Genomic DNA, 19,000 nt, shown 5'->3' with positions numbered 1-19,000 from the left:
AATAACATTGGGAGGCAGGTACTATTACTATCCCTATTTTATAGATGAGGAAAAGAAAGGTTAATTGATATGCCCAGGTTCACACAGACAGAAAGTTTCTAAGGCAAGATTTGGAAGTAGGTATTCCTGATGCCTAGACTGGCCTACTATTCCAGAACTTTATGAATGTACTACCTAGCAGCCTGAAAATAGAAAGTAATCTACTAGGGAAGGCACTAGCAGTTGGGTGGACTAGGAAAGGCCTCCTGTAGAAGATGATATTTTAGTTGAGTTTTGAAGGACTCCAGAGAAGCTGAGAAGTAAAGGGGAGTAAGAGCATTCCATGCATGGTTGACACACATGACAAAGGCAAGGAGCTGAGAAATTGAATGTTGCTGATAAGAACAGCAAGTCGGCCAATACAGGGTAATAGTAGAATGATTGGAAAGTATAAAACTTAAAATGTTTTAAAGATCTTTAAAAGTCAAACTAAGAAGATTACATCTGTTCTTAAAGGTAATAGGGAGCCAGTAGAATTTACTGAATATCAGAGTGACATGGTCAGATTTACATGTTCAGGAAGCCACTTTGGCAGCTGAAGGAAGAATGGCATGGAGTGGAGAGAATCATGAGGCAGGGAGAGGATTTAGAGGGTCGTTACAATATTCTAAGCAAGAGGTAATGATGGCTTGAGCCACTGTGGTAGTTATGTGGGTGGAGATACTTATACAAGGGAGGTTTTAGAGGCACGGATAACTCTCTAATCTATATTTGTTCCTAAACCATCCACTGACCTCCACTTTCATATTCATAGATGCCTACTGTTCATTTCCATCTACAGAAATATCCTACCTAAATATTACAATTCACTTGTTCAAAATGAAAATAATCATCTTCCTCCCACCCCATTAAACCTGCCTTTCCTTTACTTCTTTTTTTAAACCTAATTTTATTATTCTAGTTAGCTTAAATGTACTCTCTCCCTCCTTCCCATCTTCCTCATTGGAAAAGATAGATAGAACTCAACAAATATGCATCGTGAAGCAAAACAAAATCCTGCATTGTCAACATCCAAAGACAGAGCGATAGATTGCTTAATCTGTATCCTAAGTCCATCATCTCTGCCAGAAGATGAGGAGCATCTTCTTCATTAACTGTAAAGAACTGTGGTGGGTCAGTGTTGACCAGAGTTCTTCAGTCTTTCAAAGCTGTTTTTCTTCACAATGCTGCTGTTATTATATAAATCATTCTAGTTCTAGCTCACTTCACTGTGCATCAGTTCATATAAGTCTCTCCAAATTTCTATGAAACTGTTCCTTTATTATTTCTTACAGTACAATAGTATCCCATCAAATTTATACAACATAACCTGTTTAGCCATTCCCAAATTCCCACCACCTCATTTTACAAATCTTTACCGTGGCAAAAAGGAGCTGCTACAAATATTTTTGCACATTTTTCCTTCCCTTTTGATTTCTTTACGTATAGACCTAGCAGTGATATTGCTAAATTGAAGGGAATGCACAATTTAATGCCTTTATAAGCACAGTTCAAAATTTCATTCCAGAATGACTAGACCAGTTAGCAGTTCCATCAATAGTACATTAATTTATCTATTTTCCCATAGCCCCTCCAACATTTGTTGTTCTCCTTTTTTATCAGCTTTGACAATACGATAAGCATATAAACCTCAGAGTTGCTTTTGAATTTACATCTCTCTAATTATGAGTTATGTGGAGAATTTTGTCATATTGTTATTGAAAGCTTTTATTTCATAATCTGAAAACTGTCTGTTCCTAACCTTTGAGCCTATGTTGATTGGAAAATAGCTCTTAGAAAATCTGAATCAATTTCCTATATGTCTTAGTCACAAAGCTTTTATCAGAAAAACTTGATACAAAGATTTTTTTTTAATCTATTTACTTGCTTTTAGCTGAATTGGTTTTGTTTATGTGAAAACATTTAAATTTTATGTAACCAAAATCACCCATTTTACTTTCTGTGATACTGTTGGTCCTGTTTGGTCATAAACTCTTCTCTATCCAGAGATCTGAAAGGTTATTTTCTTCCTTTCTCTTTTAATTTATTTATCATGTCACTATTTGTGACTAAGTCATGTAATCATCTAGAGTTTATCTCGTCATACATGTGCATTGATCTATATCTAGTCTTATCCAGACTGCTTTTGAGTTTTCCTAATAATTTTTGTTGAATAGTTAATTTCTATTGCAATAGCTAGGGTCTTTGTGTTTATCAAACATTTGGCTACTGTGCTCACTTGCTTCTGAATAGTGTATCCCCAACCTGTTCCACTGATTAATCTTTCTATTTCTTAAAAAGTACCAAATAGGGGGCAGCTAGGTGGCGCAGTGGATAGAGCACCAGCCCTGGATTCAGGAGGACCTGAGTTCAAATCCACTCTCAGACACATAACACTAGCTGTGTCACCCTGGGCAAGTCAATTAACCCCATTGCCTTGACAAAAAAAAAAAAAACTAAAAAGTACCAAATTGTTTTAATAATTAATACTTTGTAGTATAGTTTGAGATGAGTGCTAGGCACTCATCTTTCCCACTTTTTTTCATTATTTCCCTTGATATTCTTTACTGTTTTATTCTCCAGATGAATTTTATTATTTTTCTAACTCTAAAAAAAGGAATCATATGGTAGTATGATACTGGATAAGTACAATATTTCAGATAGTATTGGTAAAATATTGGCTCAGCCTATTCCTAAGCAACAAAATTTTTTTTAATAATTATTTTGTTATATTTTGGGGTATATAATGTTTTGTGACTACATTCAAATAATTTTTGTGTGTGTTTTGGCAGGCAGATTCCCAAAAATTATATACTCTCTATAGTTAGTTTAAATAGGATTTCTCTTTTCTATTTCTTGATGCTCAATTTTGTTGGTAATATGCAGAAATGCCAATGATTTTTGTGTGGTGATTACATATCCTGGAATTTTCATAAAACTATTGATTATTTCAATTAGATTTTTTAACTGATTTTTTGGTATTTTCTAAACAAACTATAATATCATCGGGGCGGGGCGGGGTGTGGAAGGTGATAATTTTGTTCTCTTTTTGCCTATGCCTCAATTTCTTTTACTTGCATTGTGAAGAAAGTTAGCCTTCTAGGCTAACAGTAGTGGTGATAGAAGATATCCTTGCATTATACCTGATCTGATTGGAAAGGCATGTAATTTATTCCCATTACATGTAATGTTGGTTCTTTGTTTTAAATAGGTAGCATATAGCATATTAAGGACAGATTAATTCATTCCTATGCTTCTTCACATTCTTAACAGGAATGGATTCATATTCTATCAAAGCTTTATTTATATTTATTGACATCACCATATGATTTTTGTTGCTCTTGTTATTAAAATGTTCTATTATCTTAACAGTTTTCCTAATCTTGACTCAACTTTGCATTCTTTGCATAAATCCAACCTGGTCTTAATGTATACTTTTCGTGATATGCTGCAGTCATATCCTTACTAATATTTTAATTAACAATTTTATAGCAATATTCATTAGGGATATTGGTCTATAGTTTTGTCTATTTTAATCCTCCCTCACTTCTATATCAAAATCACATTTACATTCTAGAAAGAATTTGCTATGATTCTTTCTTTTTTTAAAAAAAGTAATTTTTACAATACTGTAATGAAACATTCTTTAAATGTTTGATACAATTCACTTGTTAATCCATCTCTGGTCCTGGATTTTGTGTGTGTGTGTGGTTTGGAAGTTTACTGATGGTTTATTTTTCTAAAAATGTGCAATTTATTATCCCCTTTTTCCTGTTGCATTAATTTGGAAAATTTGATTTTTGTAAATATTCGTTTCATTTGGATCATCACTTTATTATTGAGCAGAATAGCTTTTAATTATTTCCTTAATTTCTTACTCATTTGTTATGAATTCCTTTTCATTTTTGATACTGTAATTGTTTTTTTTATTATTTATTTATTTATTTGCTTTTAGGCAATTGGGGTTAAGTGACTTGCCCAGGGTCACACAGCTAGTAAGTGTTATGTGTCTGAGGTCACATTTGAACTCAGGTCCTCCTGAATCCAGGGTCAGTGCTCTATCCACTGCACCACTGCCCTGCATAATTGATTTTCATCTTTCTTTTTTGGTTAATCAAATTAGTTAATGGTTTATATTTTTAAAAAACAGTTGCTAGCTGTATTCATTAATTCAAAAGGGTTTTTTTTTCAATTTTATATTTTCTCCTTTTATTTTAAGAATTTCTATTTTGGATTTAATTGAAAGTTTCTAATTTGTTGGTTTTCTAACTTTAAGAAAATTGTAGTTGCAAGTGTAATTCATTGATTTTTTTTTCTCTTTTTTTTTGATGAATATATGTAGAGACATAAATTATCCCTTTAAGGACTACTTTAGCGATATCTGAAAATATTGGTATGTTGCCCCCTGAAGCAGTTATTTTTAATAAAATTATCATTTTTGTGATCTGTTCTTTAACCCACCCTTTTAATTATTTGGCTAGTCTACAAAAGCAATTCTGATTATTTTTTAAAGATATAGCTATTTCTAAGTATAACTGGATTAAAAAAAATCCATCTGCCACAAACAAATATGTTACTTTTGTTACTATCTTAATAAAAATGCTAATAGAATCATCTTATTTTAGGAAATTGAGAAAAAGTTTAACCTGAAAATCCTATTATGTTGTGGCTATGGATTTTTTTTTTTAAAAAGTATTCTCTGGTTTAACAAAATGAGATGTAATCTTATTCCTGTTATAAGATCTTATTTGTGTAAAATGAGTTTTCTGCTGTAGCTATTACATGTATAAAAATAATGATTGAGAATAGTAGTCTAAAAAAGAAATACAAATAGCAATATCATTGCTCACTCTGAGGAAATTTGACCTGAAAAAACAAAGTAGTTTAATTAAAACCACTACTACTATGGCTTGTATACTCTATATCAGTAATTCTCAAACTGTTTGATCTCAGGACCCTGCTATACTCTTAAAAATTATTGAGGATCTCCCTCTATGATCTTTTCTTTATGTTTGTTGTATCTATCAATATTTAGCATAACAACTTAGTACTACTATGAAAACAATTTTGACCATGTGGGTCACCTAAAAGAATCTTGGGGACCCCAAAGGGTACCAGATTATACCTTGAGAACTGCTACTTTTAAAGATGGAAGAAAGGGAAGCCAATGTTTATCAAAGAATAGGTAAAAAGTGTTGAGAATGCTAAAGCTCAGAAGGAAATAAGGTGTGAGATCACTCATGCATTTCTTGTCTATTAACTGTTGGTTGCAGCGGTGTTGACTTTTTTTTAATTATTTGGTTGTTAAGTAGGATTTTCCACAATCCCTTCAACATGACATATGTACTGTATTATGACAAAGAAACATCTCAACTTGTAAAGTTCGAGTAGCTGAGAAATTTTGTGAATTTAAATCTATTTTTATATCAAATTGAACCTCCCCATGGTATATTGACAAAAGGATTGTGTTTCAATCTAAGGTAGTAATAATTACATAACCTGAACTTAAAATAATTTCAAATAATACTAGCAGCTATAAAACCATAGAATAGTAAAGCTGGAAGGGATCTTAGAATTTTTCTAGTCCAACTCTCTCATTCCAGAAATAAAGAAACTAAATTGCAGAAACTTCAGATTAAAGGTATCATTAAAATATTTTATAAAAATGTAATTTTCTGCAACTATATTTTAATATAAAAATTTTTGCTTTTCCACATAAAAGCTTGCTTAAGACAATTCCAGGTGCTGTTCCCAAAAGAATAATATTTTCATCCAACAATCTCTTGTAAAAGAATACATACCTGCTTTGGTCCAGGCAATTATTGGAGATGGGTTGCCATCAGCTTCACAAGGAAATTCTACAGTATGTCCTTCTAGCACTGTTTCATCTTTAGGAATTACTGTAAATTGTGGAGGAGCTAAACAAGAAAGGAGAAATAATATACAAAAGAGCTTAAATATGCCATCTAATCTCCAGACTATCGTCTATTAATGTTTTTTTTTTTAAACTACTAAGGAAAAAAATTTTCAATCATGCTAGATAGTCATTCAAAATAAACAATTGAAAAATGCATGCATGGCTGTGTGGAGATAACAAGTAGACATAACAACAACAGCAATAATGATGATGATGATGTTATATGTATTCATATATTTGCAAAGAACATTTTTACATGATCTCATTCGTACCTCACAACACCATTATTTTCCCTATTTGCCCTATCAAGTTATAATTTTAATGACCACGTCCTCATAATTTTTGTTCATTACAATCTATTGAGAAATCCACATACAAGACACTTTTGAAGAATTAAACAGTATAGTTTTTTTTTTTTAACAAAGAGCACAAAAGTATGCAGCAATAATTAGACTCAGTATCCATTTAAGCTAAGACTCTTTATGCTATCAAGAGATCGATAGCTACTTCAAAGAGAGATCAAAATACCCAGCTGAAAAATGGAAAACATAATAATCAATAATCTAGATATTTCCAAACATCCCAGTGTCAGGCATTCTGTTACTAAGTCGGACAACCAACAGAATTTCCCTTTTTCACCTACTTGGGTTGACAGTGTCTACATGCAGAACAGTGAACTGTGGGGAATATGCTCCAGAAACAATGCCTGATGTAGTTATCAGTTCTGTAATCACCTTTACATTTAATATTATAGAAGAATTCATAATAGTAGTTAATGATTATTTATTTATTCTTTTTTTTGGCTAGGCAATGGGGTTAAGTGACTTGCCCTGGGTCACACAGCTAGAAAGTGTTATGTGTCTGAGGCCAGATTTGAACTCAGATACTCCTGAATCTGGGGCCTGTGCTCTATCCACTACTGTGCCACCTGGCTGCCCCTTATTTATTTATTATATTTTACAAAGTTGTAAAGTAATATATATGCATGCATATGCACACACATATGTGCATACAAACACATTTATACAAAAACATTTCTATTTACATATGTTTATACACATACATACCTACATGAGTATACATAAAATATTATTTGATCTCTACAATAACCCTATGAGGAGGAGTTTGTATAGTTGCATTTTGCAGATGAGGAAACTGAGGATAAGCACTATGGAGCAACTTGCCCGGCATCAAACAACCAATATGTCTGAGTTAAGATTTGAACTAGAGTCTTCCTTACTCCAACTCCAGCACTCCATCCACTCTGACCACCAGCTATGGCTCATGTCCCTTTCTTAAACTAGGGACATGACACCAGAACAGAAAACATTGAATAGGAGTGATAATGCTATCCAGGGAATTTTGTTCTCTGAATTCTTATATAATTTAATTGAAATGTCAAGATAAATCACCTCTCCATCTTGTTAGCTATCAGGTCTTCCTTCCCCTAAGAGTACAATTATAATCATGAAAAGCTCTATTCTAATTGCTACGTATATTCTGTGGTATAGTGGGTAGAAGATTAGAAGTCAGGAGTCCTGGGCTCACATTCCAACTCTGTGACTCATGACCTCTAAAACATTGGGTCTATCTCTTTAATCTCTCTAAGCCTCAGTTTTCCCACATGTAAACTTGGAAAGCTGGAAACGTAGTTATCCCCAACATCCCACCCAGCTCTAACTCCTGTATACAGATTAAAGTCTTTTAATATCTTTATTAAATCACAATTTCATTAGTAGTGTTGCACAAGGACATCTTTTCCTGCTGCTTCTACAACATCACATGGATTATTAAAAGCCCTTGAGACTGTGTGCTAGACATTTATGATAAAATTATAACATTTTAGACCTGAAAGGAGCCTCTGAGAGATTTTTTAAGTTCCTCATTTTGCAAATGAGGAAAAGTAAGATCAGGAGAAGTTAAATGACTTTACCAAAGTCACAGAGCTACTTAGTAATAGTTAAGACTACAGTCTAGGTCATTCTTCTCCTAATTCTGTATTATGTTTACTAAAAAAAAAAAAACAGTTCCCAACAACTCTTTCTTAGTGAAGTTCTTTCTATAATGAGAATAACTCATTGAATTAAAAAAAGATTAATTAGTGGTTATAATAAACAGTTGGAATACAAAGACAGTTTATGTACATGAAATAATTTTTAAAAATGAATAGCACACTTGGCCCATGTTATTTGCAGTTGTCTAAACTTTATCAACCTGAGATTAAAATCCTTGAACAGAACCTTGGAGTCAAAAGACCCAAGTCTCTTTCCTGACTCTCTTGCTTACTAGCTGTTTGACTATGGGTTCAATCTTGATGAGCTTCAGTTTTCTTTCTGTAAAATGGAGATAGCTGCCCCATCCATCTCAGAAATGATTTACATATCAGAGAATGGGATGTATGTGAATATATTATGTAAATCTCTAAGAGCTCTACAAACGACAGCCAAGAAAAAATTAAAATCATGTGTTTAAATAAGCAAATGAAAACAAAAACTCAGAACTAAAACCATGGCATATGAACAGAATTTTTAATGTTATCATGTATCTAAAAATAAAAAACAAACTTTCTGTTCTATTGTTTTATTCACATTCTTATCATTTTAATTCAATTTTCTGTCTTACTATTTTATTCTACTCAGCTGAAAGCACCTGAGGACAGGGATGAAGTCTTCTTATCTCAGTGAACAATCTTCTGTATTGGAGAAGTGTTTAATAAATGACTATTGACTGATTCAGTCAATGAATAGTTAAATTATCTTACAACCAATACAGATATGCAGAAATAGGGCGGCTAGTTGGTGTAGTAGATACTTTGTTGGACTAAGAGTCAGGAAGCCCCAAGTTCAAATCTTGCCTCAGACACTTACTAGCCATGTGACCCTAGACAAAGTCATCCTTTGTTTGCCTCAGTTTCCTCATGTGTTAAATGGAGGTAAAAATAATACCTCACTCCCAGGATCATTGTGAGGATTAAATTGGATAATATTTGGAAGGAGTTTCCCAAAACTTAAAGAGCTATATAGTGGCTTGCTATTTATTATTCAATGGATGAAAATAATAAAATTAATTTTATATTTTAAAGTGTTTTATGGCTTTAAAATACCTTCACATCTATTGTCACCTGTCATATTCACAATAATGATATGAGATGAGTAGGGGAGGTCTTGTTATTCCCGTTCTATATATGAGGAAATTGAAGCTATGAAAGTTTAAGAGACTTGAACAGTGTGTGTTGGTAAATGTTTAACAACCAGCACTCTAAAAAAAAACTACAAATAACACACTTTTAAATCTAATCTGCATTACTAGCATTTTTCATCACTTCCTTAAATCTGGATAATCAATAAAACAAAAAATCAAGCTCAGATTTGTAGTGTTTCTAAGCCATAAGTGCTCACATTGAAAATGTATTCAAATTAGCTCTAGCACCAACCTGGACTTGTCCAAAGTTAACAAAGAAGGAATATCAATTGCCTGCAATTTGCCAAGGACTGTGCTAATCACTTTATAAATGTTATCTCATTTGATCCTTACAACAACCCAGGAAGTAGGTACTATTATTATCTTAATTTGAAAGTTGAAGAAATTGAGTCAGAGGTTAAGTGCCTTGCCCAGGATCACAAATCTAATATGTGTCTGGAGACAGATCTGAATTCAAATCTTCTTAATCCCAGCCTTAGTGCTCTATCTACTGGGCTACCTAGCTGCTTCTATGGGTGTAGCTGAAATAAGAGGAAATCTTGAGAGAGACCCCACTTATATCCATATCATTAGCAGCATGTGGGAAATATAAGCCTTGGCAATTTTGAAAAACAAATACTTGAGGAGTCAAATTAAGTCCCACAAATTACCAAATAGAAAACAACCTTCAATCACATACCATAGTCCCTCCTGCTTCTATAGAAATCGTGACAGTCAGTGGTGGAAAACAAAGAGTGGGTGTTAAAAATTATACAATTGTTACAGTGTTTATAAACTTTAACTTAGTTATTGATACCCTAAATGTGAATTCCTTGGCCAATAACCAAAAAAGTACATACTACTACTGGAATTGTATTATTATCACTAGGCATACAGCCAGATGACAAAGTCGCAACTAAATTGGAAGATGATCACAGATTCTTACTTAGAGAAACAAATGAAGGAATTGGAAGGGTAGCTTTTACCATGTAAAGGCAACAACAAACATTATGACATGTCACTGTCATACTGGACTGATATTGCTTACTGTAAACATTTGACCACATTTTTAGAAGCAAACCAAGGTAGTTATGGAAGAACTGCTCTAGAGGGAAATAGTATACATGTTCTTAAAAAAAAAAGATAATTCAGAAAAAAGAAAATCCAATGAAGAATCATTATAGGTTATGTCTAACTTTTTAAATACTATATTGTTAGAATGTTAGAGAAATGGTATTCTAATAAAGAAAATGCTGAAAAGACATGGACATGAAATTTGCTTGCTAGTAGGACATACAAATTAGAAGTTCGAAATTAGGTTAACTCACTGGACCAGCTATCAAAAAATTACAGGAACTACTCACACTAGGAATGCTGAAAACACAGTCATTATTTTATGAAGTTGCCTAAAATGAGCTATTTTCACTGGGGAGTCAAAGTTATTATGTGCTTATATCTCCTGCATAAAGTGTTTTGTTATTTTACTAAAATCAATCAAGAGTGGGCCCTTCTAGCTATTCATTCCTGGGATGCCTAGTAAAAAAGAGTTTTGATTTACAGCATTAATTACTGTATGCCTTATAAACTAAGTGCCTGACTTGCACGTTGATTTACGTTGCTCATTGAGGGACTTGTTTTCCATTTTTATTTATCATTTCCCTCTGCCATTTGAGAGAGAAACCTGCGTGGCTTTAATTGTGATCTCAGAATAAGTGGACATTAAAGATCTAGAACAAATTGAAACAACACCTGTTAAAAGGACGATAAAGAGGAACATCTTTAAGTATACAGCCCATTTTAATAGCTAAATGATGAAAACTCCCTTTTTGCCAACCATTTGGATGGTTTAATAGACTCATTTAAGCAGAATTTGAAAAAAAATCCTCAAACTGATACAAGAATGCCACAAAGATAAGCAGATCTGATTTCCATTACAGATCATTTAGCTCAAAGGAAAACACTGGTCTACTGTGGTGCAACAGCAATAATAATAACACATATCTAATCTATTATCTAATCTGAAATTCACACCAGCTTTTTGAAGTAGGCAGGGAAGATAGTGACACCTCATTTATTTTTGTCTATACTAGAAAATTTATATGATTTCAATTGCCTTATCCCCTCACTATGGCTTTGTAGGGATTGATTATATAATCCCTACAATATAACATAATCAAGGATTATTCTCTAGAACAGATAACATAAACCATTTCAGAATTGATTATAACAATAGAGCACATAATGCCAACCAAACAGAAAGGCTGTGAGCCAAGCCCTTACTAGTTGCCAAAATAAAAGAAGTAGGTCATTGTGAAATAAAAAAAAACGCTTTAAAAAAAAAGCAGGGTTGGTGGGGTGAGAAGGGTGCTGATACAGGTAATTACATAAATAATAAACAGTCATAATATAAATAAAGTCATAAATGAATGAATCAATAAAATGCAAATTTATGCAAATCAATAAAATCATTTCAAGAAAGCAAGCCCAACACACTTTGAAAATTCAAAAAACACTCCTGCCATTTTAGTTTGAGAGGCAGCATAGTATAGTGAAAAGTGTATTAGACTTGTAGTCAGAACACCTAAGTATACCATTTCCTCACTTTGAGAACTTGGCTAAGACATACATGGCCTTTCTGATCTTCAGTTTCCTCGTGTATAAAATAGGAATGATAATACTTGGTGTATCTACCTCAGTGGGTTGTTGTGAGAATCACAACATGCTTTTTAATTGAATGTGAGGGTGAGGGGCACAGAGGAGAAACAAAGCGCTCTTGGAGTCTCATTCTTATTTATGGTGACCATGTGACCTATTTCTGGCTATGTGGTGGCCCAGTACTGAAAGGGCCCTGTATCTGAGAATGAGGTGGTAGAACCATAGTGGCCATTGCCCTCCTCCTTCCCTTTACAGCTGCAGTAGGATGAGATATTGAACCTAAGGATCACTGGAACCAGTGAGGATGACTATGAATATACTCCATGAGAAGGATGGGGAGTGGGAGGAGTTCTGCTACATAAAATGCTATATAAATTTGTGAGTTATTATTATTAACCACTTCATCTTCTTCTACCATTCCAATCATTATTTGGAAAGATTCATGTTTTGTGACATCTTAATTACCTTAGATAACAGTAAATGTTTTTTGTTTTACCCTATTGCTGTTCCTTGAGAGACTGTATGGTATAATTGATTTTTAATAATATTTTATTTTTTCCCAATTACATGTAAAACAATTTTTAACATTCTATTTTTTTTGTTTGAGTTCCAAATTCTCTACTTCTCTCCCTCCCCTTTCCCTTCCCTGAGACAGCAAGCAATTTGACATAGGTTATATATATGCAATGTATGTCATATTGAAAAACATTTCCATTTGTCATGTTATGAAAGATAACACAGATCAAAGGAAAAAGAAAACATATGGTATAATTGATAAAAATTTATAAAACTGTGCTTGGTATCAGTAATATCTGAATTCAGACATGTTAAGGGATCCCCTGAACTTGTCTTTTTGAGTTGCCATATTTTCCAGAAACTGGACCCAGAGCATACAGGAGGCCCTGAATATGTCAAGGACAAAGCTCCCCTTGAGCTGACATAATTTGGTATTTGCACCCCAAGCTGGACTCTCTGTGTGTCCTTGGGAGGCCAAGCAGGTGCCAGCCAGTCTGTGCCAGGCTGGGATAATGCTTGTGCAGCTGGCACAATCCTTGGCAGATAAGTGGACCTTCCTATCTTCATAATCTAGCAGTTCGCAAGGGAAAAAAAGAATGAGGCTTTTGCCATCACCTTGCTCCGCCTAGTGGGAGTGGTCTTATCCCATCTTCCCTGCACCGTTCCCCCTCCCATCCTTCCTAGTATCCCTTTGTCCCTGTATTATAAAAATGTAAACCTGGGGCAACTAGGTGAAGCAGTGGATAGAGCACCAGCCCTGGATTCAGGAGGACCTGAGCTCAAATCTGGCTTCAGACACATAACCCTTAGTAGCTGTATGACCCTAGGCAAGTCACTTAACCCCATTGCCTAGTCAAAAAAAAAATATGTAAACCTCTGTAAAGACTGGAAACCCTTTGGGTTCCATATTCATGTTGATTTCTCTTGTAATAAATCTGATTTTCACATAAGTTCGTGATGTTGTGATCGCCTGTTGACAGATCCTGCCTCAGATACTTATTGCTGAGGGAAAAGCCCCTTTTACAGGAAAGCCATTGAACATCTCTCTACTTCATTTCTCTCCTCCATGAAATAGGGACAATAATACCTATAGTCTTGCCTATTGTAAGACTCAAATGAGATGATGAATATAGAGCACTTTGTAGACTTAATCATTATTATAATGTCTAGCACATAGTAATAGGAATGCTTAATAAATGTTCATTGACGGAATGATTATTACCCATAAAATGAAACTATGTATCTCTTTACATTAAAGGATTATTCTTTGTTCAAAAGAGAAAAGAGACAGTCTGGTACAGAAGAAACAATGCTGGAATTAGAGTGAGGAGAGACCTGTTCTCAAATACCATTGGAAAGATTTGCAAGCAATGTCACTGGAAAGAGGTCATTTTCTTTCTTTGGGCTTGTTTCATGTATAAAACTGCTATACTAAAAACGATAATGCCTATCCTCACATTGTTATGAAATAAAATATGTAAAGAACATTGAAAAATAGTACATAAATGTCAGCTATTATTATTAATACTGAAAAATAAAGCAAAATACTCTACTCTCAGCATATGTGATAGTTATTTAAAACAAACAAACCCTAAATACAGTTCAGCAACTCCCCCACTGCTCCTAGAAATCTAGAGTGAGGGGACAGGGTAGTTGAAATCATATAAATCTTAGAATATAGACATAAATAAATGAGGTAACACTACCCTCCTGCCTACTTCACAGAGTTGTGAATTTCAAATGAGATAATATATTTCAAAGGGCTAGGCAAACTGTAAAGTGCCAGATACGTGTTTGTTATTATTATTATCGTTATTGTAATAGCAGTTATAACACCTTAGTAGAGTACTGATGAATGTCTTAACGTCACAAAGATCATATCAATATGCCAAGGGCTTGAGATGTAATTAGAGTGGGAACTCCCAGATCATGAGCTATCTATAACTGACAGCCAGAGGCTCAGAAAACCCAAGTAATTTGCTTGTGGTCGCAAAAAGCTAGTAAGTGTCTGAAGCAGAATTTGTACTCTCCACTATGCCATGATTTCTTAAATAAAATACAGATTGTTTTTGGAACATCTATTGTATCAAAGTCATTTGGAAAATAAAACTATTTCTTCCTACCCTTACTGATTTTAAATTAATTCTATTTTCCCTCAAACTGGATTCTTGGATTCACTGAATAATAATTAATAGCAATAACAATATCAACAAAATTAATAATAATAATAATAATAATAATAATACTTCAGAGTTAGAAGAGACCTCAGAGACTGTCTAGTCCAAATAAGGATCCTAGAGCCTAAATAAGAATCCTCTCTACAACATACTCAACAACTGACCATCCGCCAATGCCTGAAGACCTCTAATGATACTGAGCCTCCTATCACCCAAGAAAACTCTAATTGTTAGAAAGTTTTTCCCTAACATTGAGTTTAAATCTGCCTCTCCAGTTTCCACCCCTTCTCTAACTCCTGCTTTCTATATCCAAAGGGAATGATTCTAATCAGAACAAGCAGAACAGGTAAAGCGTGTGCTAGAGCAGAAAGAAGGCTGAACTTGGAGTCATATGGTCTGAATTCAAATCCTGAGTATCCTACTTACCACCTTAGAGGTAGTAGTAATATATGACCTTGGAGGAGTCACTCAACCTCCTTTAGGCTTGAGTTTCCTCATCTGTAAAACAAGGGGGTTTGACTTGTCCTTTCAATCTTTAGATCAGCAACTCTATGTTAAACACTTTTACTTTGAGAGTGACAGATGGACCGTGTTTTGTGAAGATCTTCTGCTCTACATACCTTGCACAATAATAGCTGCCGTTGATTCAACAGATCCTTGTTGATTATTGGCATGACATGTAAACTGACCATGGTCTTGCATTGTGATATTCTGAATAAACAATCCTCCAGAAGTTATGATATACCTGGATTCATCCAAAGCCTCTGTTTTGCCCCTGGTCCAAACAATATGGGGTTGGGGATGGCCTGTGGCCATGCATTCCAAAGTTGCACTGGTTCCAATGAGAACCTCTGTGTCCTGAGGTTGGATTACAAAACTGGGCTTGGCTGCGGGCAAAAAACAGCAAGAAGATATCATCAATAAGCACATGTTAAGAAGGCATTTTCATGCATTTGTTCTGTAGTTTTGAACCACTGAAGTCTATCTAATTCAAAACTCATTTAAACTCATTAGTCCTGACCAGGATAAACATCCTGAGTACCAAAATAATCGACTGTCAAATAATAAGTATGACTTTAAAGAAAAGATCTTCTTTGAGCTGAATATCTCCAAAATCCTTGGGGGGTATTTTTCTTTCTAAGGAACTCCAAGCACTTCAAAGATGTCTGTCATGGTAGCTACATTTTTATAAAGTCACCTAGTACAGATGAGAATCATACTTTGGGTAAAGATAGGACTCAACGACCCTGAGTTCTCTTCCAACTGTAATTTTAGAATTCTAAGATCTTACAATTGGATAAAGCCTTGCATAGGTTTTCCTGTATGGAATAGATTCTTAAGACAAGAATTTCCAACACTGGGAATAATTGGCATGCATCACCAATCCTGCAGATTATATTATATAGAGTAATCTCTACCTCTATGACACAGGTATCGTTTGATGCAGCTCCTACATAATATTCTTCCTCCTTTACCAATCCAATGGATAAATATAGGATTTCTCATATATAAATGATTTTTGGTAATTCTATTTTATTTTATGCATTAAAGACACTATTCTGAGAAGGGGTTCATAGATTTAACCAGATACTCAAAGATTCCATAATGCAAAAAAAAATGAATACTTGTCCTAAATTGATCTTAATTTTTTTTTTTTGGCTAGGCAATGGGGTTAAGTGACTTGCCCAGGGTCACACAGCTAGTAAGTGTTATGTGTCTGAGGCCGGATTTGAACTCAGGTCCTCCTGAATCCAGGGCCGGTGCTCTATCCACTGCGCTAGCTAGCTGCCCCCAATTGATCTTAATTTTTGAAAAAAAAGTATTGAAGTATATTTCAACATGTAGTCCAATGACTCTTTATAAAGGACAAATCTCGACCCACCAAGCTACATAACATTACTCTGAGTTATATGGACACAATCAATTAGGATTGTGGCAAAGTCTAGCCATTAACATACTATACAGTTGCAAGTATTTTATTACCTTCAATCAATTAATCTTTTAAGCACTGTGCTAGGCATCAGAGATTCAAATACAAAGAATGAAACAATCTCTTCTTGCAAGGAGTCAGAATATTTTAATGGGAGAAATAATAGTACATAAAATACATACAGCATAAATCTAAAGTTAATAAATCCTAACAAATGTGAAGTAATTATGTGCATGGTAGTTTGGAGGGGACGTGACTAGCAGTACCTGAGCCAGATCAGAAGGGGAATTCTAGCTGGCAGAGTTTTATATGAAAACTTTTTTTAATAACTTCTAATTAATACTATCACAATATGTTATGTAGAAACATGACAGTTTGTGGTCAAACAGAAACACTTCTTTTCTGCAAAGTCATAAGGAAACATGATGAAACCTAGGAATTATTCTTAATATCCTACAAATGAACTAAAAATAATCAATAACAAAGCAGAAATAATGTAAACAGCCAATTTCACAAATTTTTTGATCTAATAAAACAAGAATTGACAGATGTGGCAAACCTTCTTGTAGTTGTCTAATCAGAAGTACTCTCCAATCAAAGTTTAAAGATAATGAAGAAAACAAAAGAAGACAAATGTCAAGAGGAAAAGAAGAAATATTAGGTAGTCTCTTTGATGTAGCAATAAAGAACATTTTAAAATTGTGACTAATAATAATTGTACCTTGTAGTCACACATTGTAAATTAGTGATAAAATAGTCTAGTTCTATTTTAAATAACAGAATCACCTGATATATTTGTACTAAAAGCAAGGAGAAGAAAACAAAACTTTACTTGGAAGACTGTTATATCTGAGGATGGCATTCTGTGTCTTGACTTCCCCAGCAGAATTCTTGGCCATACACTGATATACACCTTGGTCTGACTCTCTTGTATTCAGGATCATGAGCGTTCCATCATCGAGTAAATTCAGTCGAGCATTATCTTTCATGTCCAATGAATGGCTGAAAATAAATTTTACTCAAAAATGTATTTAAAAACAATTTTAGAAAATTATCCACACAAAAGGCCTGGAACTTCTCAGGTATATTATTATTTTAATCAATTATTAATTCTGAGTTAATATTTTGATTTATTGAAGAATGTTGTGAAAGTCCAAAGTTTAATTTCAGCTTTTCATTACCTGAGGGACACAAATTGCTTTGCTTTCAAAATCTGGTTATTTTCTGTTATATTTTTATAATGAATGTAGCCTGCTAGTCAGTAAAAGCTAGAAAGGAAGGAAGTTTCCACTCTGCATTCCAGAACAGCATCCATTTAGAAAATGAAACAACGTCACAGCCTTCCCTCAGATTTTCTCATTCCAAGTTCAACTAAAGGCTTCTTCTGAGAAGAAAGGAATGTTGAGAGGGAAACAGATGACTTGGGTTTGATGATATAAATAATTAAACTGGCCTAGAGCCAAGAGAGAGTTGTGATGGGGGACCTTAATCGACCAGACATAGATATTTGAAGAATGACAGGAGCAGGTAAAAAGAGGAAGAGTTAGACCCACTGATGCAGTCTTTGGGGAGAAGTGGTGCCAATCCAAATGGCCAATGGGCAGACAGGAGAAAGCCAGGAAATCTAATAGTTCCTTCAGTGCTATATCGGATAACACAACCACAAAAGGATGAAGAGCTCTATATGCCCAAGATGGGGTTCTCCAAAATGAATGCTGCATATAGCCTTAGGGAATTCACCTTCCATGGTTGCCTTTGGGCATACCTGCTTGCCTCTCATGGATGGTAAGGCCATAGAAACTATTTCAAATCAAAAAAGGGAACTGATTTAATGAACTAACATATGGCATCTCACCTCAGCTGGGTCTTCCCTACTGTTTGCCAAGGCTTCTACTCTATTCTCATAGACTCCCCACTAAACTATTCCAAACTTACTCTCTGACCACTAATTGCACCCCTGAGACCCATTCTTATCACAGGATATGTAGCTTAGAGTTGAACTAGCAGTTCTGGCACATGAGGCAAGCAACTAAAAGCGTGTCCTAAGGCAAGAAGAATAAAAGATAAATTCAAATCAAATTTTTAAAAACAGATTTAGTTGACCCTGGTTCATAAGGAGCTGTGGGTGGAAAGACGCTGGAGTACTTTCTTGTGGAAGAAGCCAAACAGAAATCCAAGAATATCCAGAAGGACATAACTTTGGAGGTAGAGGGAGGGTGTGACTAGGCCAAGGAGCAGCTTATTATGGTAGAATATGAGGGGAAAGTGAACCATCTGGTGGCTTACTATTTTATCTAATTATTCTTGTTAATTAGGTGCTCAACTCAATTGTTTTTACTTGCTGAAAAAGTAAAAATGCTTTCAGTGTCCTTTAAATTTCTGCACATTAAAGAAAATTCCCAGGCACATCATCCTAGTTATTGCTCTGCTTAGTCTCATACTTGACTGAAAAAAACTGAGGTCACTTATGGGTAAATCCCTTATGTCCCTTCTACCAGTTTTCAGAACTTCTTGGCATCATCAGCCTCTCCTCCATTTTTGCTGACACAGTGGAAGAGACAGTCTTACTCCTCACTAAGGCTACTCCATCTACCATCACCATCAGTC

General features: G+C 34.4%; 1 protein-coding gene across 1 annotated transcript in view; it reads right to left on the bottom strand.

The window, feature by feature from the left end:
- The window catches only part of PXDNL (peroxidasin like), a 510,805-nt gene that overhangs the window by 127,587 nt on the left and 364,218 nt on the right, over positions 1-19,000 (bottom strand). The window contains 3 exon segments of the mRNA XM_020992584.2: positions 5,820-5,936; positions 15,084-15,350; positions 17,226-17,395. Of these exon segments, the coding sequence (XP_020848243.1) occupies positions 5,820-5,936; positions 15,084-15,350; positions 17,226-17,395 (554 nt within the window).

Source organism: Phascolarctos cinereus, unplaced genomic scaffold, assembly GCF_003287225.1.
Source record: "Phascolarctos cinereus isolate Bilbo 61053 unplaced genomic scaffold, phaCin_HiC Scaffold_4;HRSCAF=312, whole genome shotgun sequence".
Classification (NCBI taxonomy): domain Eukaryota; kingdom Metazoa; phylum Chordata; class Mammalia; order Diprotodontia; family Phascolarctidae; genus Phascolarctos; species Phascolarctos cinereus.
The sequence above is the reverse complement of the archived record's forward strand: the minus strand, read 5'-3'. Positions and strand labels throughout refer to the sequence as shown.